Source organism: Podarcis erhardii, assembly GCF_964252035.2.
Source record: "Podarcis erhardii genome assembly, chromosome: 4".
Lineage (NCBI taxonomy): Eukaryota > Metazoa > Chordata > Lepidosauria > Squamata > Lacertidae > Podarcis > Podarcis erhardii.
In genome coordinates, this window is record NC_138508.1 from 25922660 (window position 1) to 25948289 (window position 25630).

At 40.8% G+C, this 25630-nt stretch overlaps 1 protein-coding gene across 4 annotated transcripts in view; it reads right to left on the minus strand.

Moving 5' to 3' along the window:
* SACS (sacsin molecular chaperone) overlaps positions 1 to 24256 on the minus strand; it is a 39544-nt gene extending 15288 nt beyond the window's left edge. The window contains exons 1-9 of one of the 4 annotated variants that reach the window (XM_081859969.1): positions 24141 to 24256; positions 10518 to 10668; positions 9134 to 9221; positions 8650 to 8735; positions 7459 to 7570; positions 6898 to 7044; positions 5026 to 6508; positions 4270 to 4361; positions 3194 to 3220 (exon numbers count right to left, since the gene is read on the minus strand). In XM_081859969.1, coding sequence (XP_081716095.1) covers positions 3194 to 3220; positions 4270 to 4361; positions 5026 to 6508; positions 6898 to 7044; positions 7459 to 7570; positions 8650 to 8735; positions 9134 to 9221; positions 10518 to 10668; positions 24141 to 24178 — 2224 coding nt within the window. In that variant the 5' untranslated portion in view covers positions 24179 to 24256. Of the gene's footprint in view, positions 1 to 2177; positions 2350 to 3193; positions 3221 to 4269; positions 4362 to 5025; positions 6509 to 6897; positions 7045 to 7458; positions 7571 to 8649; positions 8736 to 9133; positions 9222 to 10517; positions 10669 to 12249; positions 12746 to 24140 lie in introns of those variants that run through there. The other 3 variants (XM_081859971.1, XM_081859972.1, XM_081859970.1) reach the window with 3 other exon arrangements.
* Positions 24257 to 25630: the final 1374 nt, after the last annotated feature.

Sequence of the window (25630 nt, forward strand, 5' to 3'; positions counted from 1 at the left end):
TCTTCTCCTGTTTTTACAAAAAAAAATTACAGAAGTATATTTGTCTTCATTTTCAATATCCACCATGCAACTACCATTCCAATCATGCAAAGACAGATATGCAAACAACTCATCTTTCCAGAAAATCATTTGACTCGTTTTATCACTACACACCTGCATGCTATTTTGCATTCGTTATGGAATCTAAAAGGAAGATCTGAAGAGAGAAAATGACTTTTCTGCAGAAGATTTGTTTCTTCTACATTTTAACTGTAGAAGTGAACCACCCTTTCAAAGCACTTTTCCACCACTTCCTTTTGTCCTAACCACTATTTTAGTGTCTTTGTATAGATGCATGGAAAAACAATGCAAGGAGAACAAAATGGAAATTGTAAAATATCTACATATTTACTATCTACAACTCTACTTATGGGTGAGCTTTAAATGTTGTAAAAATATTGGAAGTTGCCGTAAGATAAATTATGGCAGGGGCAAACAGACTTCAAGCTTATGAGATCTGTTTTACTAGAAACCCAAGATCCACCAACCAGAGGAAGGTGCAAATTAGTCGTGGAGGTGGAGCAGCATATTCAGAATTAAGGAACACACTAAACTCAGGAATCTGTACGCATTACCAGAACTGAGCTCACAATCCTGTCACACACAAAGTATCCCTCCCTCCCCCACATTTCTTTATCTCAACAGCCTAATTTAGAAAGGGGGGTAGCCTTACTGCCATTTTAAACAACTGCAAGTCAGAATCCTTGTTGATCCACTGCAAATCACTCAGAGATATGTGGGTAGATCCCATTGCGTACCCAGGCGGAACCCCCCCCCCCGACCCCAGGAGCCACATGGGTGGAATGAATGACTTGTAGCAACATGTTATGGGATTAAAATTGGCTACAACTTTATTTAAACTTTCAGATGTAGGAAGACTTTGGCTTAGGCATTGGGTGTTTATCCCTCCTAGTCCCCAGGCGGGGATCTGAGGCACATCAGGGTTATCATATCTGTCTGGCGAGTGGGCTGGCTCTGGAAGAGGTATGTTTACACAGAGAGCCCGCCCCCTATTTCACCACAACACGGGGGGAGTGCACTGACAACTTATCAGTGTATGGCCAGTGACTCCCCACAACACAACCCCTTTAACAGGGAACTCTGGGAATTGGGGGGGAGGCATTTTGCTACGGGGAAGGCGAAACCTGCCAATGCAGGGAAAATGCCTTCCGGGTCCTTTAACAGCCACCATCGTAAGACCATAGCAGCGCCCGCATACCTGTAAAGAAGTGAACCTGCAATAAAGAGTATAAACAAAGGGAGGGTAGGGCGGGTGAAGCTCTTGAGCCGACTGAGAGCTCCCAAATAAGCTTTGCCCACTTACGTACACAAAGAGCGAACTGGAGTGAAGACTACTCCTTCTTGGTTTGTTCTCTATTGGCTCTGCCTCCGCCCTTCGCAACTGGATCATTTTGAACTGAGGTTTGGCAGGAACCTCAAAGGGCTGTGACGAGCGGAGGTGGACCAGGAGCGCTCTGCCGGGAGTCTGTGAGGATTGGGGATGCTGGACGTGGGCATGCAAAGGGTCTCCTCCGGTTATGGGGGAGAATGGTTACTCTTCTGCTCTCCCCTGCGCTTAAGAGTTTGTAATAAAGCTAACCCTAGATTTTATAATTTTATTTCTTACACTACTAAGACCACCTGAGGGGTTGAATGGAATCTCCTGCTACCACCTCTTAGGATTATAACATGATTCAGCCATGATAAATTGGCACATCCTATGCCCTTTTAAAATGTGCTGGGGGGTTTTGGGGGCGGGGGGGTTATTGAGTTGTTTTTACTTTGATTATATATTTTGTGCTTTTGTGCTTTTATATTTTGATTTTGTCTTGTGAACTGCCCTGAGACCTCCGGTTATTGGAGGCATAAAAATTCTATTATTCTTATTATTAATACCATGATTCCTCTTGAAGTGTTAAACTAGCATAAACTTGCACTGTCACATGTGCCACATTATATTCATTCTGCACACATAAGAAATTTATATTTTATACCATTGCTAAAGTTTGGAGATCTTTAAATCATAAAACTGTAGATCCTAACTTAATCGAATATTGGTATATTTGTTCTGGAAGCTAATTCTCATGAAAAAACCTGATAGACAAGTAACGTGAGCAAAGAACCAACAAAAAGTCAGATTTTCGGTAACTTGGTTCAGTTTTATTTAATATGAACTTCAAAAAAAACATGGATACAGACCACCAACTTCTCACAGGGACTTATGGGAATATGTTTTTATTTATTATTTGTATTGTATTTGTTTGGCAAGATGTAGCACTCTTGAAGGCAGGAAGATGTTGTTTGTTCATTCTGAAAACAATAAAAATTGTTTAAAAAATAAATTAATATTTTAGTGTGGCAGCACCTACATTTTGGAACTCCCTGTGTACTGGGATCAGACAGAAATCTTCATTGTACTCTTCTCATAACTGCTTAAAGCATTTTTGTTCAGGCAAGCCTATCCAGACAAATAGAGCACTTCCATGTATTTCAATCTCTTTAGCTTACTGTAATTTTAAATTATCTTTTGAGCATTTTAAATACATGTTTCAAATTGTATTTTAAAACAATTTTAAGTTTTAGTCTTTTTGTAAATTAGAGGTGTGGCATATAAATTTTATGAAATAATTCTCTAGAGAACTTGAAGGGCACAGGAAGTGAGATAGGAACTTTTTTGCTTTTTATCTGGGTGTCCTGTTTATTGTTGTCTTTCTCTTTTATGAATAAATTGCAATATAATTTTTAATTAAGATACATGTCCTATTGCATCAGCTCAACTTATACACACAATCTTTACAAAGCTTTTATAAATCTATGTGCAGTTCCTAGCAGAAGACTTTACTAATTCAAATTTGCTCATAATGAAAACTGTTGTGTGTAAAACTAAGTATGAACCACATATTGTATAGCATTCACAAGTTTCTTCAGCTTCCTGAGAAATATTCTTCTTATAACCTTACAGAAATTATTTTTCAAATATGTCTTTAAGCAGTATTAGTGTAAGTAATTAAAATCGGGGAAAAACACAAGTGAACCAGGGCTGTAACCATTACCATTCTGGAACATGAGTCAAGCAGAACAACCAGTAATCAAACACACACAAATGCTAGACTTTTGTTCAGCTATTACTCAGCAATTACAGCAACAGTCCTACCTGAAAATCCCCAGAGAAGCTGTTGGGCTAAAATATAATGAAATGCATTTTAAGGAGGAAATGAAGATGATAATAATAATGACACATGACAACTATGATGTGTGCCAGAGCAAACTGTAACTGCAGTGATTTGTCCATTCTTTTATATAAGGAAATGGCTGCTTTGGTTGGATAAAAGGGATTCTTCCATATGCACATTAACCATTTTCTTTCAATACTAAAGGAATGAGTGACCTTTTGTATATAGCAACAACTGTCGAAATCTCTGTTGCAGTTCTACTTTTATTCAGCATGTTGCATCATTATTGTATCAATGCATCTGTTATTTCTTTAGAAAGTTTTTTGTGCAAAGCTAGGCATAAATAAAGACAGTTCTTGTCAGAGTTTGCTAACTTCTACACAGAACACAAGAAAAATAAGGTAGCACTCACTAGGATGTGGCTATTTTTCAATATTGTAATCTCAATATTGCATACTGAAGATCCGTACAAGTTGACATAAAGTGAGGCAGTTCTTCCCAGCAAAAGTTTTAAATCTGAAGAATGGTTCACACATGATTTTTTTTTGTCTATGTTGATCAACATGAACAACAGCACATACTAACTGTAGTACAGAATGGATGCATTTTCCAACAAGGATATTTGCTTCTAAATTTTCATTTTTTCTGATTCGGTAATAAACCTGACTCTCATGAATACATAAAATGATTATGGATCATTCAAAATTTCTTTTGAATTACAGTAGAGCTTTAGGTTACATTGCCCCCGACTTACGTCACCCTCGGCTTGTGACGGGCGCAAACCCTGAAGTACTGGAACAGGTTACTTCTGGGTTTGCGCTGTTCACGCACGTAATAGTGCCGCGTGCGTAGACGCGATGCTTTGGGTTGCATCGTTTTTGGGTTGCGGCGAGGCCTCTGGAACGGATCCCCACTGTAACCTGAGGTTCCACTGTATTTCATTCCTTTTGCCTTTACTTATGTCCATTCTTAAGTGTTTTGTTCCTGATTAGCTTACAGTATATGCATTTTAGTGGGCTGTACTTGTGTCATGATAAGCCATATAAACATATTTTACCTCTGCTTTTGGCAGCATCTTTCAAAGCAGCCAGAACTTGTGGCTTCAGATCATCAGCAAGTAATCTTCCTTCAAGACCTGGGAAGAGGGACCTAGTATGTCATTAAAAAGAGTGTGTTGATCATCCATATTATTTGTGTCATTTTTCAAAGGCACAAATACTGTAAATGTAGTAATATTATTCATTAATTTTTTTGTGAATAGTAAGTTCTTATCCTCTCCATGTTCCCTCCCAAGCAAATGATTACGGTATACCTCAGCCAAGATTGTGCAGCAAGGCAGCCCCACTGTGGCCACCCACCTCACAAAAAAACCCATTGTGTCACACCTCTCCTAGGAGGAATAGCAACTCTTGGAGAGGGGAAGCAATTGCTATTGAGACTGCAGCATGGGGATGGGGTGGGGGGAAACAATTAAAACCCTTCCCTCATATACCACAGTCAATCCCTGGCCACCAGCCATAGACAAGTGGAATGCATTCATGATTTTCTAGTATTGTCTAGTGGGTAGGCAAGTACATTACAAGATGCTTACTAAGCATGCATGGGAATATGGTCATAAAGATGTGCTGCATCTGAGTATGTGGCCAAATGCCAAACCACAGCCTCCATTCCCAACTCACAAAAGGAAGACATGCACAGTTCTGTGACTCCATTGTACAGAACTGTATATGTTATACTCTGTGAACTATACAGAGTAACATTTAAATAAAAAACTTACACCATTATAAAATATGCTATAAAACGCATGTTATACCTTGGGAAACTTTCTGAAGTTATGTAAATTGCATCCTGATCTGATGTCGATGAAGAGAATGAAATAAAATTCCCATTTTGTAATGGTAAAAGCTCCAGTCCAATAAGCTCACTGTAGTTTCCATCACTAAGCACAAAATCTAAGACATGAAGCTTTTCATCAGCTGGTCCCTTGTGTCCAGATTGCCTTAATACTTGCCGCACTGTACCAGGAGTCACTTTTTTCACAGGTTTTGTACTAGAAACAATCAGGTCAACTGCATTAGCAATATTGTCTGGTACCTTAGCAACCTCTTTCCCCGAGCCCTGGAGGTAGTTTAGCACAGCTTGGGTGTATTCCAAACTCTCATCCATTTCTGAAAAATATACCTCCTCAACCTTTATCCAGTTATCAGTGATGGAGTAAATAACTTCATTCTGGAACAATTCATTCAAAAGAGGTTCTATAATTGGCTGCCAGTGAACTTTTGTTTTGTTTTTTTGTGGCCATAATCTATAAATTCTCTCAGCTGACAGTGGGAAATCTGAATTCTTTTCTGTTTCCATTCGTTTAATTGCTTCCAATACGAGGGTTGCATAGGCTTTGGGGACCACATTGGCCACAAGCAGCTCATTCCACAGGGCTGCTGGATCTCGCCATTGATCCAGCTCTCGCCATTTGATACTTCTTCTGTTATCTGTAAGGCCAAAAAACCCACTCACGTGAACTGGAAGTCCTGTCTTACTTTCCTCGCCAGGAGGTAATGGAAGAAAACAAAATGCTCTTCCTGAAAACTGCACTGCAGCTCCTTTTCCCTCTCCATCACTTGATAAAGACATTGCTATACCAATAGTCGGAATATACTTCAAGTCATCCGCCAAAGAGTCCAATTCATTGCATATTCCTCGTCCTCCAACACTGTTACATACCAACCACGATGTCTTCTGTGCATCTTTAACACACTCATCTTCTAAAACTATGTTTATGTGGTATGTCACACATGTTATACTATTACTCGGAACACCTTTACAATATTGGCTTATTGCATTTCCCAGAATCTTGATAGAGTTGGGTCTTTCATGCTTCAGAGCTTTATTCTCACTGGCAGTGACTCTAAAAATTAGTCGCTCGGTCCCATCAGCTTCCCTAACATGTAATGAGACATCTTGCACACTTTTAAGGAAGAGGAGTACTGTATCTGCATCCGCTCTGAAGGATTCAAATAATTCAAGAACCTTTTCCTTGTTGTACAGATTGCTACTTAACTGGGAAGGCTGCTGGCGAAGAGGGAAACGAAAGAATGTACCAGGGAAATGACCAGTATTGAAGGTTTCCTTAGTGCTTCCAAACACACCAACAAAAGGCTTAAACTGGTCTGTCAGCTCATTAATTTCTTTGATGTCATCCTTTAGATTCCAACATTGACCTGATTCATGGGGTCCAAAAAGTGTCTGATGAGGGTCCAGCATTCCAATTTGGTCACCACTGAATATACTAGGAACATCTACAAAATAGAAGCAAAAAAATATGAACAGCTTGTTTACAAGTCTACAACAACAACAAAAGCCTTAAAATCCCTTCAGTTATTACATATACAATCTAACACATACATTAAGTAGGAAAAGAAAAAACCACTCCTAAAAACAGGAAAATTAAACACCACAGAACCCCCAGTCTTCCTCCAATGCTCAGGAGACAAAAATTCTACAAAGCACACAATAAATGTTTAAAAGGAAACTACTTTTGGCAGACTTTTCTTCCCTTTATACAAGCTCATACTTAGAATAAACAAATTTTAAACTTGGAGCAAGCCTTAAGTGAATGCACAGGTGGTGTTCAACCCCCCCCCCATGCAACATTAATGCTGCAGCATAAAAAATGCATTGTAACTACCTGTAATGTGATAAACTGAATTAAAACCAATTCCAAATCTTCCAACTTTAAGAGGATCATCTTTCTTTCTGCTTCTTGCTATCTCCTGAATTCCATGCCAATCCTCAGGGGTAAAAACTGCATTGTTGAATACATAAAGTGCAGGACCTAAAAGGGGGGAGAGAGAGAGACATGGCAAATGTAAAAATATAGGCTCATTTGAAAACAGCATATATATTTAGATATTTAGAATTAAATTACTGAGTACTATAACAAATATTAATACAAACGGATACTGACTTTAACCCCAACTGATTCTATAATTTTGGATTAGTCTTACATATTTTAAAGATCCAAACACTTGTTTCTAACTCATTTTCATGATAAACCTAACTAGCAACAGCACAGATCGATTAAATGGTAGTTTAAGCCTAGAGTCAATTATCTTGAGCCACAAACTGATACAACTGGATTACTAACCAGATAACTCTTTTTGAAAGCCAAATGTTAAATGTAAGCCTAGCTGCAATGTTTTAGAGTTATAATTCAGGAAGAAAATTAGATATGGAAAAGATAACTTACCCTGATATTGTGCCATGTCTTTAGACCACAGAGACTCTGTCCCATACTGAGTCTCATCATATAGAAACTTAACTTCTGTGGCACCAGCATCTTCTGCATTTTGAATCAATTCCTGAAAACAAAACATATATCGAGAGCTATGTAATAACATGCAATAATTAACAAATGGGATTAAACAACATCAGCAGATATTCTACTTGACTACTGTATTCACCTCTGCTTGCGATGGAGTGATTAGATGCAATATAGACTAAGATACAACATAGCAGAAGACGGTGGCGTTAATATCTCATTCAAGTTCCAAATGTTTCAATTACTTTTTGTTAAAAGCATTATTCCCATGCTGGTCAAGCATACTTAAGGGCAATATATAGTTAACAAATATTTTTTGTGTAAATTAACAGCATTTCAAATTCTGAGATTCTTATCATGTGGAACCTATATAGTGACACCTCCATAAACTACCATATACAGTGGTACCTCGGGTTAAGAACTTAATTTGTTCCAGAGGTCCGTTCTTAACCTGAAACTGTTCTTAACCTGAGGTACCACTTTAGCTAATGGGGTCTCCCGCTGCTGCTGCTGCATGATTTCCATTCTCATCCTGAAGCAAAGTTCTTAACCTGAGGTACTATTTCTGGGTTAGCAGAGTCTGTAACCTGAAGCGTCTGTAACCCGAGGTACCACTGTATATACAAATATAAAATTTGTCAACAAAACTATAAGCACAGTTCAAATACAACAAAAAGCAATGGTTTTTCAATAAGAACCTAAGCAAAAGCAAGCCTCAGGCTTCCAAGTATCCCACTCTTCTTACCCTGTTCTTCACTTAAGAGGGGAAGACATTACAAGCTCCAGCTTCTGTCAATAAATCATGGTCTAATATCTTGGTTGGCACACATACACAAAACTAACCCCATGGTTTGGACAAACCATAGTTTCCCATGAACAGCTGAATCATGGTGTACTGTAAAATAACAAACGGAAGTTTCTAATTTCCTTCTGTCATTAAACCAGGAGGAAAAACAGAACCAATAATGTTATTCAGTACCCCAGTTCCATATTTAAAAATGTGCAAAGCACTGTTCGTTAACATATTTATAGCAAGGTATTGTTTTTCTTACTTTAAAATATTTTCCTTACTTTAATTTCCTTGAATTCCTTATTTTAAAATATGTTGTTACACTGTACCTTAAGAATCTGTCCTCCTTCTGGATATCTTCTTAAAATATCTTTAAGGAAATCAACAAGCGGTGGAGTTGTTTGTCCAAAACGACCTAGTAACGCAGAAGAAGCAAAATGTCATGTACTTGTTTTAGGGAGAAAAGACACATAATTGTTACTCTTCAGAACACTATTGCAATTATTAGTTTCAGGTTTGTATTGCAGATTGTTAATTCATACATTACAGGCTAGGAATGTAACACTATAAACTGATGAAAAGGATAAAATTGCTGAAAATATTTGGGGAAAAAAGTATGTCTTAAATCATTCGCACTATAAGATAAATTGACTCATACAGGAATGTACACTGCATTTTTTTCCTTTAGATAGAAATCTGTTTTTGTAATTTGTTTTAAAAATGAATATATGCAGAGATGAAAAATAGTAAAAAAAAAAGAGGAGAAATGAGAGATGCAAGGGTAAAGGGAAGATTTATTGTAATTTACTATACCTCCTCCTTTTAGGCCCTTTGACAAAAGATTTAGAAATACATGATTCTGAGAAGTCTGAAGGTCCCCAACCTCAACACAGTCTGATAACTGAAAGGGAAAGGTTTTTTTTAATGTTGTGCATTCTTGAGTATGCAATGTATCAAAAGTATATAAACTGCTTCAACCTGTGAAGACAACCAGTCAACAAATGACCACATGTGCTGCCATAAATATTTATCAGGATATATTTATCAGGCATGGGGAATTTCTGGCCTCTGGATCAAATTGGGCCCAGTAAGGGTCCTAATTTGGCCTATGGGGCTATCTTCCCACATATTACATAGAAAAAGAAAAGCTTTCTTCTTCATCAGTGTAAGTTGCGTCAATAAAATATATAATTGTATCTATTTATATGAAATACAGTTGCATATAATTTGAATCAGAGCAGATCCTCATTATGTAAACATCATCTACACTTTTAAAAAAATTCAAAGACATGCTGTCTTGAAATATGAAGCACCAGCTCCAAAGCATCAGTTCTAAAAATCTGGGCCCTCAATCAATACACCTTAAGATTTGAATAACTCTCCCCCAGCCATCACAAGTTTTCTGGAGATACCTGGCTATATCTAACACTACGCAAGCAGCATTACACTCACACAAGAAGACATCTTCTTCCTCTTCTCTCCCCATGCCCACCCACACCCAAGTCTGCTCCAGAAGATACCCCAACCTTCTGGAGCAGATTTTGAGGGTGCGCAGAGGGCTGCACAGGAGATCAGTTCCATTAGGCACACAGAAATCTACTGCACGCATGAAGCAGCATCACTGGACACCACCCACTCATTTCCCTGCTCATTGTAAAGACCTACTTATTGCACTGGAAGAACACAAGACCAGACCCACCAGCACATCACAAACTACCCTAACAAATGACTTGATGTCCAGGTCTCTTAAGACTATGTGAGGAAGGTTCGTAGCTCAATGGCACAGCATCTCCTATGTATGCAAATGTTTCTAGGTTTAATTCTCAGCTTGTCCAAGTAGGGCTGGGAATGTCCCCTATCTGAAACTCTGGGGCGTTGCTGCTAGTCAGTGTGGACAATATTGAGCAACATGGACCAGTGGTCTGATTCAGTACAAAACAGCTTTTCCTATGTTCCTAGCCAATATGATATATTAATATGAAACACAAGGAGGAAGGCTGGGCTCAAGTTTTTAGCGGATTACGGTATATGTTGAAATCAGTATCAACCATAATTAAAATATACTCCTTACTAATACAACAATTAATAATTTAGCTAATCTGTCAATTAATGCTTTCCTGTATTTCTCAGAAGGAAAGTAACAATTTCAAGACTACTTCAATATCTGGAAGCTTTCCAGAAGACTAAGGAAGCTTACCTCTCTTCCCTTGTGGTAGAGACACTGCTCAGCTACAGGAAAACCCGTCTCTGGATAAATTAACTCTTTTATGGATGCCACAGACACTGAAGAAGGCACCTCAAACGTCCTGCAGCCCACATAGTCATGAAGCACAGTCACTGTTGCTGTCCTACACCAAAAATAAAGGAAAGGGCATCTTATTTAAATGAATGGAGAAAGGAAACAGCAATACAAAGCCAAGCAGAGCTAGACATCCTTTCTTATTAGAACCTCTTATGTTCATAGGTGTATCACCTATGAACTACTAAAACCATCCAAGGTAGCGGCCCTCATCACATGTTGTAGTAATTAAAGTACTCTATGCGCTGTGTGAATAAGTATCTCTTTCTACCTGTCATAAACCTATTTTCAATCAATTTCACTGAATGGCTCTAATATTATCAGAAAGGGGTTACAAATTCTGCTCCTTAAATTATGAATGTTCAGAAGCCTACAGCCACTGAACACCATAGCTGTTTACCAAAGCACCAAAAGTGTTTGTTTTTCTTTGCAGAAAAGATGCCATAACCCTTGATCACTTTACCTTTTTTGTACCTTCTTCAGTTTTATAAAAACCTTTTTGAAACAGAGCACAAAGGCTGTATTCTAACAGTGGTACATCATGGTTATATGTTACGGCTTGCCTTCAACTAACTTTTGCTATGAGTAAAGTAGAAATTAATGGCCATGATTAACTTAGGTGTATTAATTTTAATGAGACTAAGTAAAAGTCAGTTGATGAAAACCTATATACCGTAATTATGATAGCTATCTTCTTTAAGTTTCCTTCTTAAGAATTACTTTAACTGGCCCTTACACTACCACAATACACCAGGGGCAAAATCTGGTCTTTCAAATTTCAGCAGTGCCTTGTGCGAGGCCAAAATCTGGCACCACCCTACTTCTCACCTTCCATTCTGCTCTACAGTAGTACCTCGGGTTACATACGCTTCAGGTTACAGATGCTTCAGGTTACAAACTCCGCTAACCCAGAAATAGTACCTCGGGTTAAGAACTTTACTTCAGGATGAAAACAGAAATCGTGGTCTGGCGGCACGGCAGCAGCAGCAGGAGGCCCCATTAGCTAAAGTGGTGCTTCAGGTTAAGAACAGTTTCAGGTTAAGAACGGACCTCCGGAACGAATTAAGTACTTAACCCGATGTACCACTGTATTCACTACGTTATAGTTGTGATGCCCCTTATGCTCAGCACCCAGTGCGGGGGGAACCTGCCCTGCTGCCCAACCAAGAATGGGATACTCAGCAAGTCCTGTGTCAGGCTAGAAGTTTGACACACTTATAGCAGCAGAAGCATTCTTGGTCCACTGCCAATAACGTCAGCTGCACTAAGCAGACACGGAAAGTGAGGGTTGTAAGGTGTGTGTGGATGCTCACACCTCTGCACGGGATAAACAAGGCAGAAAGGCAGGCAGGCAGGCAGGCAGGCACACGATCGACATTCAGTATCCATCGCGTCTGCGGCCCGTGAAAGCTCATGACACAAACCAAGCTGCAAGACTGGAAGGCACCACGCGGGACCCGGGTGTGTGGTGTGTGCTTCCCGCCCCCCTTGCACGACACGTGTAGCCCAATCCTAGCTCCCGCTCCTTCCTGAGCAAAAAGAGGGTCAGGGAGAGCCTCGAGGGGGCGGAGAGGAGCCAGCCGACCCCCGACCCACTCCTTTCTCCCGCGCGCCGCCCGGCCTCACTCACATGCCCCGCCGCCCGGCCGCCTCCTCCTCCTCCTCCGCGCCAGCCAGGCCCGCTCCGTCCGTGACAGGCAGCTCGAAGCGGCGCCGCTCGCGCCCGCCAGATTAGAAAAAGACCGTTAGCCGCGACGCCTGCCAGGCCTCTCTCTCTCAGCCCGCCTCCTCCTCCTCCTGGCGACGCCGGTTCCGCACATGGGGAAGGGGAGGGGACTTGCCCTGAGGAGGACGGGCAGCAACCGTCGGCGGAGGGAGGCGCGAGGCGACTCTCCGCCGCAGGGGAGGGACGAAGGAAGGGAGGAGGGAAAAGCTGGCGGGTGCTGCTGCTGAGGAGGGTCGAGTGGCAAGCCGGCGTGGAAGGAAGGGGCGGGGAGGGCCGGCAGACGCAGGATGAGAGCGCGAGCCCCGTCCCCGCAGACTGAGCCGCAGACGCTTCGTTCAAAACAATAGTAATCGTGGCGAGAAATCTCCTCACGAAGCGCTCGCCCTTGCGGCGCGGCGTGCGCAGAGGACCCACGCCCTCTTCTGCCGCGCTCGTCCCCCCTGAACAAAGGCGGGAAATGCGCGCGCAGACGCTGCTAGGAACGTAGGGAGCTGCCGCATACAGAGCACAGGCCTTTGGTCCGTGTAGCCCCGTGTTGTCGACCCTGGCTGGCAGTAGCACTCCAGCGTTTTGAGGCAGGGGGTCTCTCCCGACCCCACTAGGGAGATGCCGAGCGAGGGTTGAGCCAGAGACCTGGATGCAAAGGTGATGCTCTACCCTTCCAGAACCCTCCTTACTGCAGGCACCCCACTTCTCAGAAAGTGGCTTCCGCCTCTGCTCTGACAGACAAATGCTCCAGTCGCCACAGGGAGCTCGCTAATTGCAGCAGGAACATTTTTTTTAAAGCCTGCTTTTCATGAGGGTGTACATGGAAATTGCCCTGCTAGCAATTCTCCCCAGGACTACCACTGACAAAAGGACAGCATTTCTTTTTCAGTTCAGTATCTAGACATCTTTGCAGATATAATTTGGTGGTGGGAGTAGTGTGCAAGTTTCAAAACCTTGAGCACGTTTACTCAGAAGTAAATATGAGAAAGGGCCATAACTCAGGGGCAGAGCATCTGTTTGAGTGCAGAAGAGCCCAGGTTCAATCCTGGCCATCTCCAAATAGGGCTGGGATAGTCTTAAATCCTAGAGAGGTGCTGCCTGTCAGTGTGGACAATACTAAGCTAAATGGCCCAGTCTTTTGACTCGGTATGAGGGCTCAAAGGCAGCTTCCTATGTTCGTGAGTAAGCCCCAGTATCAACCTGCATCCTTAGCAAGTGCTGCCCTAGAAAGAGCACAATTCTGAAACAATTCAGACAAGGGGCAGCAATATCTTCGTACATACTTTATGAGCCATTTTAAGTTAACTTTAATGTGCTTTTTTGCACTCTTGTGCATACACCCCCTTATAGAAACACATTATCATGAATTATGAACTGTCAATACCACTTTTGAAACTAAAAACATGTCAAAGGGTAGGGGCACTGATCCTTACTGGAGCAAATGGTACGTACAGTACATTAATTTTCACTCTCTTCAAAAATCACATCCTTGGTCAGGCCCTTGACTGCAGCATATCATGCCAAAGTTCACATCACATTAATTAATTCCCACCACTTGATTCCATACTTAAAACCACTCTTTCTGAGCAAGCATGCACAATTTTATTCCATTCATATAACTGCAAAAGAAATACATAATCCTTTCAATCATGCTTTTGAAAAATGTTAGGCATTCTTAATCCAAAATACAGGATCTTATTTTGAAAATACAATTAGGTCTTTCAAAAAGACATTTAAAATTTGAAATACTGATACATCATTTCTATGTTTGCAAACTTAAAAACACTTTTTTTATATATACTAACATTCCCTTTCTCACCTAAGAAAGAGTACCTTAATTTCAATGGCCAATCTTTCTAGTGTATCCTCACCCCAAAAAATAGATTGTAATATTAAAAACAAGTTGCGGATGTTTTTACCTTCTCACAAATAATAGTTTAAGCCTATTTTTAAAAAAATCTAAGTGAAACCCCAAGGGAATTAAAGTAAGTAGAATGTGATTTCCTGAGCTGGAATTTGTCCAAGTCACTGAATGGAACAAAGAAACTAATTCATATGAATTGCCATGGGATTTAACATGAACACAAGTGACCAAGCATCTGAGTGTTATCTTGAATAAAAGCAGTTGTAAAGCTCATGCTTTATAGAAAGCTTTATAAAGTGGTTATCAGTCAGATCAATTAATAGACAGTCTTTATAAGGGTGTAAAATGGACTAAGAAAACTGCTGAGTACAATGCAAGGAAATACATTCTGGGATACTATACTGATGATACTGTTTTATGCACATCAGACCCAGTTAATGCTGAAAGGTTATTGAGTATAGAATTGGAGACCCTTTCTAATGTCTCTGGACTTAAGGTAAATTTTCAAAAATCAAAAGTAACATTCTTCCATACTCCCCCACAACTTAAGGAAACCTTATCCAAAATACCTTTTACTTATGGTCACCTAAGCAATACACCTTACTATACATAATATCTGTAATATTTTTGGTATACAGGCGGCAACCATCATTCCGCTTCCGTTCTCCTCTCTTCTGGGTTCAAAAGGAGCCATGAATCGGCAGTCATGTCAACAGGACACGTGCAAAGTGCTTACCACCTGTGTACACTTCAGCACAACTGCCACAACTTTGTTAAAGTATTCAGAAACGTTATTCCAAGTGCTTTTTGGTTTTTGTTTTATGCAATTGTTGCATGTCATATGCTCTAATGTAAACAAAGATAACTCAATGCAACAATGTTAAACAGTTTAAAGATGCAAATTAATAAAAAATAGGTTACAAAAATAAAACAAACTGCTGAATAGATCAATCACCTCTACACTGCATTTTATATGTTTAGTATCATGTTTGTAATGGACAGCATTCCACACTTGGATCCATGTTGAGCAAAGAACAGCAAATCTCTCCAACTACCAACCTACTCAATCATAGGAAAATGAGTAAGTAACCACAGGTTCTTTTCTTAGCACACCCACTGATTTCCTGTGCCATACTAAGAATGCCATGATTTTCTGTGCAAAGTCCTTGATTAAAGGAGGAATCATGTGCACAGTGTCTTGTTAATCCCCCTTTCTCCTCTCACCTATTAGCTCTAATAAGGTTGAGATGGAATTGAGAGGATAGGTGGGGGAAAGGGAGTACTTGAACTGATGGGGGCTTCTGTTCCCGCCTCCCTATCTGGCAGATTTTAGAGCTGACAGCTCAGATTTTCTTTACACAATGCCGGAGTACCACGCATGCCCTTCAAGTGGTGGATACAAAGATTTTTCTCCCTGTTGCATTATTTTGCAGTGTTAACAGAGTAGGTCCAGAAGAGCCAGCCATAGATCCCTCTTGCTGGCAACTATTTAAAGTCTCAGCAATTCGGAAAACTTGTAAACAGATCAATATTTTAGTTCAAAAGTAAGATACTTGATAGCCCATCATAGGAATTATTGCTTGTATTCAGACATTTTGGAGTACTTAGAAGAGTTTATAAAGAACAGAATAGGAAACAAAGTATGTGTGTTCTTGCTGTTGAGAAAATGCTAAGTACAAGAAGTACACATACCCAGGACTGAAGTAATATACATAAATGCAACAGGGATGAATGAAAGAATTCTCCCACCCCTCCAATAACTATTTCAAATGCAAAGGTACCCTAATTTATAGATATTCATTTAATGACCTGCTCCTTTAAGACCTAAAGTGTGCTGGCCACTGTTGTGGAAATTAAACATCTTGAATCACTAGCTTGAATCACGACCCAGAACTGTGGAAGTGGAGTCCTCTGCAATTTTGTGGGCTTTATCATAAAACCAAGAGCCCAATGACCTTTTGTTGGCGTTAGCAAATTCTTAATGACTAGGGGGTTTGTACTTATTTAGATCAATCATGTACTGCAATAATCTGCAACTGTATCTTAAGTATTACTGGACATGTCTGCAAATAAACATATTGGAAAGATCCGGGGGCTGAATAAATGTGAGCATTAGGAAATAAATTGGGGGTTACTAATGCAACAAAACATCTACTGCAGTAAGAGACCTACAACTGCAGCTGCTTCTGCAGTGCTGGCAGGAAAATGCCAATGACTCAGCAACCACATTTAAATGTGAAACAATGTCCTGCTATTATGGAACTTTTTTGTACTACAATAAACAGTGCATACATTTCAGTCATTTATATCTAAACCAGGTTCTCTAATGGCTTTTAATGCCACTATTTTTAAATTTCATACTCATAGCAGCAGAAGACTTTCATGATGATTTAAGTTACTATTTGAATCACAAAGTACCTACAGGCTGGTCAATATGTGATAGAAGTGGCTGCATGCATCCTCTAGATTCAGAGGCACCAAACGCCAATAGCCATTGGTAGCAGGAGAGGGGAAGGACCATAGCTCAGTAGAGAGCATCTTCCTGGCATGCTCAAAGCCCCAAATTCGAACTCTGGAAAGCCACTGGAAGCCAGTGGAGACAGTACTGAGCTGCATGGGCCAGTGGTTTAACACAGTGTAAGGCAGTTTCTAGCCTTCCCATGCTCTTGCAGTCAATAACAAATACAGCAGCCCCACAAACAAGACATACAGTGGTACCTCGGGTTAAGTACTTAATTCATTCCGGAGGTCCGTTCTTAACCTGAAATTGTTCTTTACCTCAAGCACCACTTTAGCTAATGGGGCCTCCTGCTGCCGCCTCGCCACCGGAGCACAATTTCTGTTCTCATCCTGAAGCAAAGTTCTTAACCCAAGGTACTATTTCTGGGTTAGCACAGTCTGTAACCTGAAGCGTATGTAACCCGAGGTACCACTGTATGTCTTGTTTGTGGGGCTGCTGTATTTGTTATTGACCTCATGTAAGCCACTCTGGGAGCATTTTCAGCTGAAGAGCATGGTAAAAATACTTTAAATAAATAATCACTCAGAGCATTTGCTGTCACTGCAAGCAATCTTGGCAGTCCCTAGATGCATGCTCAACTCACATAGCATGTCAACCCTACCCGGCATATGTAGGTCAGCAATATAAACTTCTACTCCTCAGAACATTGTTTGAAAAATAGAATTGCCCTGGAGAAGACAGGATTTGGTTATCCACAATTTGGATCAGAAATCTGGGGGGGAGGGTTCATGGAGACCCTTTGGCCTCCAGATCATAGAATCATAGAATTGTAGAGTTGGAAAGGATCCCAGGGGTCATCTAGTCCAACCCCCTGCAATACAGGAATCCCAGCTAAAGCATTAGAATCACACCTCGGGTTACGAACGCTGCAGGTTGCGCATTTTTGGGTTGTGGAACATGCCGAACCCAGAAGTACCAGAACGGGTTACTTCCAGGTTTTGGCACTCACGCATGCGCAGAACCACAAAATGGCGCCATGCGCAGAAGCGCCAAACGCATCACGCGCGTGCACAGATGCAGCGCTTCAGACTGCGAACACTGCGGGTTGCGAACGTGCCTCCTGCACAGATCACATTCGCAACCAGAGGTATGATTGTATATGTGTCAGACTACACTCTCATCATTGCTGACCATTGGCCATGCTGGCTGGGGCTGACAGCATTTGGAGTCCAATAACATACAGAGAGGACCACAGGTTCCTCATCTCTGCCCTAGATTCCAGGGAAGGCAGATGAAATCTGGTGCCCTTCATTTCTACTACATTCACAGGACACTATAAATTTATTTATTTAGACTTGTAGTTGAAGCTTGTTTACCAGTGTAACTCTTACAAAGCAATTGTCATACCACAATAAAATGTCAAGTTGCAGAAAATAGCCTACACTTAAGCACACACAGCAACGAGCTACTAGAATACAAACAAAATTATGAAAAACATCAAAACAACTACTGCACTACCTCCCAAAACAATTTTAGAGGTTAACAGATTGGCTTGCATTTTGTTCTGGGTAAATATAATATATCTCAACAACAGCTTACATTAGAATGCTTAATTTATAAAACACCCTCATGGTTTTGTCTCTGAGATCAAGTGGCATGAAGGTCTTCCGAATGTGAAGTATTAATAGAAGACTTTTCCTTTGCATAGGAGGTTCTCCACCTAAGCTGCTCTGACTGGCAACAACTCTCCAGGCTCTCAGACACAGGTTTCTCACATTACCTGCTAAGTCATTTAACTGGAGGTGCTGCCTGAGCACTGAACTTTGAAACTGCCTGCATGCAACTTATGTGCTCTACCACTGAGCTACAGTACCTACAGTTTGGGGGAGGGGCGGGTCTTTCAACAGCTTTTGAAATCAGCTTTCTTGAAAGAGCCAATGTCATCAGTTTTGGGGCTACTCTTGTATGTGAAGCAACTAGATATTTTTATTTGACTTTATGCTTACTTAAAATTTGATGTAAGTTAATAAACTCTTTATTGTTGATCATTCTTTTGTTGTGACAGTATACTTTTTATTACATTGCATTCTTATACTGTACCAGACTATTTTTTTGTTTTTTAATGTGAACTGCTTTTAGCACAGATGTATTTGTGGAAAATGTGATATATAAATAAATTGACACTGAAATCAAACCCAAGTGCAAAAATGACAGCTGAAGTCTCATTCAGAACTGAAACGCTTTTACATGTTTGACGTGGGATTAGTATAAGAATTTATGGTTTCCCTAGTCAGGTATTAATTTGTGTGGGTTGTTGTTTTTTTAATGTTGTCTTGGGGCTTGAGCCAATATCTTGTTTACTATCTCACAGTGGCTATTAATTTATTATTGCAGCTAGCATTTTCACAGCTGCCAAAACTTACTACCCCTGTGCAGATTCTTCACGGACGGGTGTCATGGACATGCCTGTGATCTAATAGAACTATCAATAGATCTGTTGAATCACAAAAATGCAATGCATCAATTCCAGGACTGAACCTCTGAAGATTTAGAAAACAGTATGTGGGCCTGAAGCAGGAGGAGGGCCTTCCATCGGCTGGGAGAAAAGATCTTTCCACAGATCCAAATTCCTCCCCCTTGCTCCAACATCTGTGTTCCATGAATTCCAACCTCTGTGGCCAGCTTCTATTTCAGTCTGTGACCAAGGACCAAACCATGCTATGGGGGAGATCCTCAATTAGACTATTTGTTGTTGTTTTTAAATGACAGGCAACCATGTCAGTTTGATCAGAGAAGCTGTGCTGGGGGAGATGTTTGACCCTTTTCCCCAGGCCATATTTTCTGAATGAACACCCCCTCCTGCCTGCTACTCTTTGCTCCAGGAGGAGGAAAAGTAGGTTAAGCACAACAGTTCTTTTCAAAGTGGCAGACTACTACACCTCTGTTTTATTAACAAAGAAAATGCTGGGAGATATGCCCACAGACATCCGGTGCAATATGCAGTTTGGTCCCAAGAAGAACAAAACATCCAAGGTATACATATCCTTTCTCTGACCTTGTGACAGTAACAAAACATTCACATTGTTTTATGTATTGCAATTTCTACTATTCATTCTGAATTCCAGATACAGTGGTACCTTGGGTTACATACACTTCAGGTTACATACGCTTCAGGTTACAGACCCCGGTAACCCAGAAATATTACCTCGGGTTAAGAACTTTGCTTCAGGATGAGAACAGAAATCGTGCTCCGGCGGCGCGGCGGCAGCAGGATGCCCCATTAGCTAAAGTGGTGCTTCAGGTTAAGAACAGTTTAAGGTTAAGAACGGACCTCTGGAACGAATTAAGTACTTAACACAAGGTACCACTGTATACCCTGTTTTCTGGTTGTCAGTTTAGAAGGTGGGTGAGCAGCACATGGATCTAAATCTTTTATCATTGAAAGCCTTCCAAATAAAACCATAAAACTAGTTAAGTAGTCCCCCACTAAATATTTAAATAAGATAAAACAAGCACTTTAATGTTATATCAATCTTTTATAAAACTAAGGAGCTAGCTAATGCTTATCAAAGGTTGTGCTCACCCAAGGTCAGCTATTTCCCCCCACTGCCCCCCACCCACATATTGATTTATCCATTTTCGTTACATGCATTAAATTCAGGGGGGAAGTTTACTGCGATCAGCAATGTGAAAGGGATGGAGCTATTTATGATGCAAAAATAACAGCAGCAGGAATGATATCATTTCTGATGCATGTTATGTGAAAACGAAATGTGTCATCCCATCAGTGGTATGAAAACAATTGAATATTTGGAGTGAAACAGAAACCATGGATTAACATTCAGCTGTCTCCTCAAATTTGAGAATCCTTAAAGACCCTGAATAGGGGGGCGATATTTATACTGTATTAAGCTCTTGTGCAAGGCAATTAAATCCTTGCTGGTAGTGGGGGGATTGTGCAGTAGAATTGGGCCAATCACAGCAAAACAGCCTAGAGACAGGGGCTTGAAATCAATGGTGTTTTAAATTGGATTAATGTCATCACAGAAGTGGTTGCATGGAAATGTTTGCAGGTTCTTTTATTGCCCTCTTTCTGATAGCCAACCTCAAATTGAAATATTTGCATAGGCAATACACATGCCTTTTTGATTAAGTTAAAAAAAAATGCTGTGCAGCAATACTGGTCAAGGAGCAATGCTCACAATACACCAGCAGTGCTGGTGTAAACGTACTAAGCATTGGGAGAAATAATAGCACAACCCTAGAGTGAAGTCAAGGAAGGCCATCTCTGTTAGGCTGCAACAAGTAAAGGTAAAGGGACCCCTGGCCATTAGGTCCAGTCGTGACTGATTCTGGGGTTGCGGTGCTCATCTCGCTTTATTGGCCGAGGGAGCTGGTGTACAGCTTCCAGGTCATGTGGCCAGCAGGACTAAGCCGCTTCTGGCGAACCAGAGCAGTGCATGGAAACGCCGTTTACCTTCCCGACGGAGCGGTACCTATTTATCTACTTGCACTTTGATGTGCTTTCGAACTGCTAGGTTGACAGGAGCAGGGACCGAGCAACAGGAGCTCACCCTGTGACGGGGATTTGAACCGTTGACCTTCTGATCGGCAAGTCCTAGGCTCTGTGGTTTAACCCACAGTACCACCCTAATTTTGAGCCTAATTTGAGCACCACAATTGGGACTGAAATGAATCTTGTAGAAATCGAAGCAGTTCTTCCAAAATGGCCATTTGACTTGAAAACATTTGACAAGAAAGCACCCCTTTTGTGAAGAGTCGGTGTCCCATATTACACAAACTATCAAAACAACCATTGTGGGGGCCAGCTAGGAAACCCTGGTAGGCTTGAGTTGCCTGTAGTTCTGCAATCTCCATACCAACTGTTATGTACTGAGTTGAATAGGATCCAAACTTCAGCAGTCTGATTGGTCCTAGAACAATAGGATCCAAATTGCAGCAGTCTGACTGGTCCTAGAACAATAGGATTCAGAATGCAGCAGTCTGATTGGTCCTAGAACAATGCAGCAGTATGATTGGTTGGCAAGAACCACCCAATCATGCTCCAGATATAAGTGAATCCACAACCTGATTGGCTTACAGTAGAATTCCAGAATTAGCCAGTCATGTGCAGCCCATTGTGTAAATAATGTATATAAAGCAGATACTTTGAGGGGACTTTCATTCATTCCTCCTCACCACTATGAGCTGAATAAAGAGCATGAAATCACTTTGTGACTCTGAGTATATTTCACCAACAATCACTTGATTTCTTACCTGCCCTTCATCACTGAGATCTATCCCAGCCTGCATCTGTATTGCAACAGTTTGTAGATGCTTTAATTGCTTAATCACTTGTGTGTTTGTCACCTTGGGCTTCTTTGGCATATCCTTTGGGCAGGATATAATAATAATAATAATAATAGTCCCAGAGCAGGTTATATAAATATAAAAATACCATATTAAAACCTGTTTAAACAATTTGCTGTCAAGAGAGTAAGATTAGAACTGCCTCATGATTAGACCTGTTGAAACCAATGAGAAATTATTAATGGAGTCAACCCTGCATTCTTAGAACTAATAGCTCAGCTGTGAGTCCTTAGAACAGTTATACCAACTATGCATCAATATGTCAAAAATGTGACATTCACACTAGTTAACATTGCCCTGCAACCGAGCAATGTTTAGGATCGTGATGTAGATTCTTTGTCTTTTTTTAAAAAAATAATTTTTTTTATTAATTTTCCAATTTTAAAACAGAATAACAAACAAACATCAACAAACAAAAACATACAAACAAGTATAATTTCATATCCTCATTTTCATGAACCTTCTTTCTTGGACTTCCCCATACCTCACCCTTTCTGCATCCTTATTTGATTCTTTGTCTTTTTAGGGAGGCATACATTCTGATCAGTAATCAAGATATGGAAGCTAAAACCCACTGGATAGCTCAGTTGGCTTGAGCATGATGCTGATAACACCAAGGTTGCAGGTTCGATCCCCGTATGGGACAGCTGCATATTCCTGCATTGCAGGGGGTTGGACTAGATGATCCTCAGTGTCCCTTCCAACACTACAGTTATATGATTCTGTGATTTCGCTGAGGATTGATTACTTGCAAGCTACACAAGAACCTTAAAGAATTGTGGGAAATGTAGTCTGGAGAAGGTGCTGTTGAAGCTTGTAAGTTCTCACAAAACTACAGTTCCTAGCATTTGGGAAGGGGGCAGGGAGATGACCAGGAAGGGCCATAGCCCAGTGGTAGAGCATCTGCTTTGCATACAGAAGGCCCAGATTCTGTCCCAGGTGTCTCTAAGTAGGGCTTGAAGTATCTCCTACCTGAAACCCAGAGGAGCCACTTCCAGTCTTGGCCTGACTCAGGTAGCTTCCTATGTTCCTATGTCTCTTAACCCAATCTAGGGGAGCTTCCAGACCTGTTGTTTATTGAGCATTCATCCTGATATGTCAACACAGAGGTTAGATGAAACTGACAGCTAATGGTACACTTTCCCTTGCCATTTTTGTCACTTTTCTCATTGGAATTTTTGCAGCTAGAAAACTGATGGTATAATCACACTGGAAAGTATGGGGTAACAATCAAATAGCCAAGAAGCAGCCTGTTTGGAAGCACTTATTTAGGGTTCCACAATATATCAATATATTGTCCGAAACCAGTTTGAAGTCCATATCATGATCTTGGTTCATAATTTTTGACCTGGCAATATATCGTGAATCATGATGTGTGTGCGTGTGCTATGCAAAAATCACAATGTGCAAAAAACCGTGAAGCCAGCCAATGCTTCTCTCAATTCCTGCAGCCCCTGTTATCTCTGCTGGCTCATCTCTTCCCTGCCTCATGCAGCAGACAGTGAATCACAAGAGCAGGCACCATCAAAAATCAGGGAGCAGGAAAAACCGTGATACCAGCCAATGCCTCTACATAACTCAATTCCTTCTTTCAGACATCGTGATATATCAGTATATTGCAATGTTCAGATGATGATATATCACAATGTTGAAAATCAGATATTGCCCAGCCCTACTCATATTGCAGCTGTACCTTGAGAGCAGAGGGTTCATACATTACTCACTCACATATACTCCCAAACCACGAATTTGCCCTGGTTTACAATCCCGGGTTGCAGGGCAAGTGCAAAACCATAGTTTGGTGTTTTGAGTGTAATGGGAAATTGTAATTTCTCACAAACAAACAAGGAAGTAACTAACTAAGCAAAGTGCAAAAGGTCGGGAAGAGGGATAAAAGGGGAAAGTGCCAGTGCAGAAGCACAGGCCCAGGGTTTGTTTCCATGGTACCAAACCATAGTTTGACGTTATGTGCAAACCAATCGTGTGTGTGTGTGTGTGTGTGTGTGTGTGTGTTCACATCTGCCCCATTTTCTTCCCATGGAAAACAAGGAGGAAGGTCCGATAATGCTCACAAGTCTACTTTTATCGGGAAGTTTTACATTAGTTATTTACCTGAGGCTGTCATTGTTCTTCATGCTTTCTGTGGCCATGATATCTTCCCACTAGGAATACAAAGCAGACATAGATGCAGCTGTTTCCTTTTTTCCTTCTGTGACTGCACATCAGTCTCTCATCTCAAAAAAGAGAGAGCTCTGACTGATCATGTGGAACATTTCACTAATTTCTTAAGCCTTTCGACCCAAAATTGCGCTGTAGTTTCCCCTTGTCGCTCCTCCTTCAGCTTCCTTCAAATCATTCTCTGTGAGTAACTCTTCAGAGGGCTTGGCTTTCTTGCATTCATCTACAGATTAAGCAGAGTGGTGCTGTGCTAGGAGCATTATATGGATTTGTTCCACAGCTTGAAGGAACGTCACATCATTCTCTCTCTTACAGTAGGTGAACTTTATCTCTTGCTGAAAGTAAGTGAGAATGTGGAAGCTGTTACTTTCTTATTTTCTGGGATCCAAACGTTTGCACCCGAGTATGCCCTGTTTCCTCCTCTGGATTCGTTAATGGCCATGTCTTAACATTAGATCTGTGCTCCTGATGGATAAAAAAGAAAACGAGTATGTCAGAAGATTGGCATGAAATGCAGATTGAAACTACCTCTGAAGGGTATGGAAATGTCATTTCCTCTGAAGACATCACTGCAGTTTCTGGCTATTATGAGTCATGTTTCTAATTATAAATTCCTCCGTGCAGTATTGTGCTTGTAAGCACAGGGAGAGCAAGAAAAAAAAAGTTAAGGACTTTTCTTTACCTTTTACGGTGCAATCGCAGGAAATATGCAAGTATCCACTTTCTGTAGAAGACATTATGTATTAGTTAAAAGCTAGAGATCTACTTTCTTCTTGTCCCAGGTGATATACTATTTAACCCTTGCTAACATTCTGTTGCATGGGGGGAAGATCATTTGAGCATATCAGAGAAGGAATATTTTTTACTTACAGGGAGAAAAACTGCTTGCGGGTATATGGTCTGATCTGATCACAGAAGAATGTAAAAAATGGGGTCTTCCGATTGGTGCTTTGTAACTTATTCACTTAGGAGTGAGCAACAGGAAGGCCAAGTTGCTCACTCTATCTATTCAGGGTGGTAAAAACAAAAAGGGATTGTGAAGCGCTCGAATGGGAGCTTTAAAGAGGGCTAAGTGAGCTTCTTATAGGTATTTAGTTATAGGGGCAGGGATGCCTTTAGTCTCATCCAAGAGGGCCATTCATACGTTGTTCGGTCCAATTGATTTAAGTGGAAATTACATTAACGTCAGCATGTTTAGGAATATAGCTTTACTTGGGAAAGTGCAATATGTTCAAAACCTTTCCATTGAAATATAAAGATTTCACATTACAAGCATTAGCCAAACATTAATTCGGGACATTTTTCTTAAGCTAATTTTTGAACAACCATACCCAATAAAAAAAAAATTCTGTGTAATTCTCCTCAATATGCCACATGCACACACACATTTTATTGTTCGCCCTATGTTTATTTTTGTTTTTGTG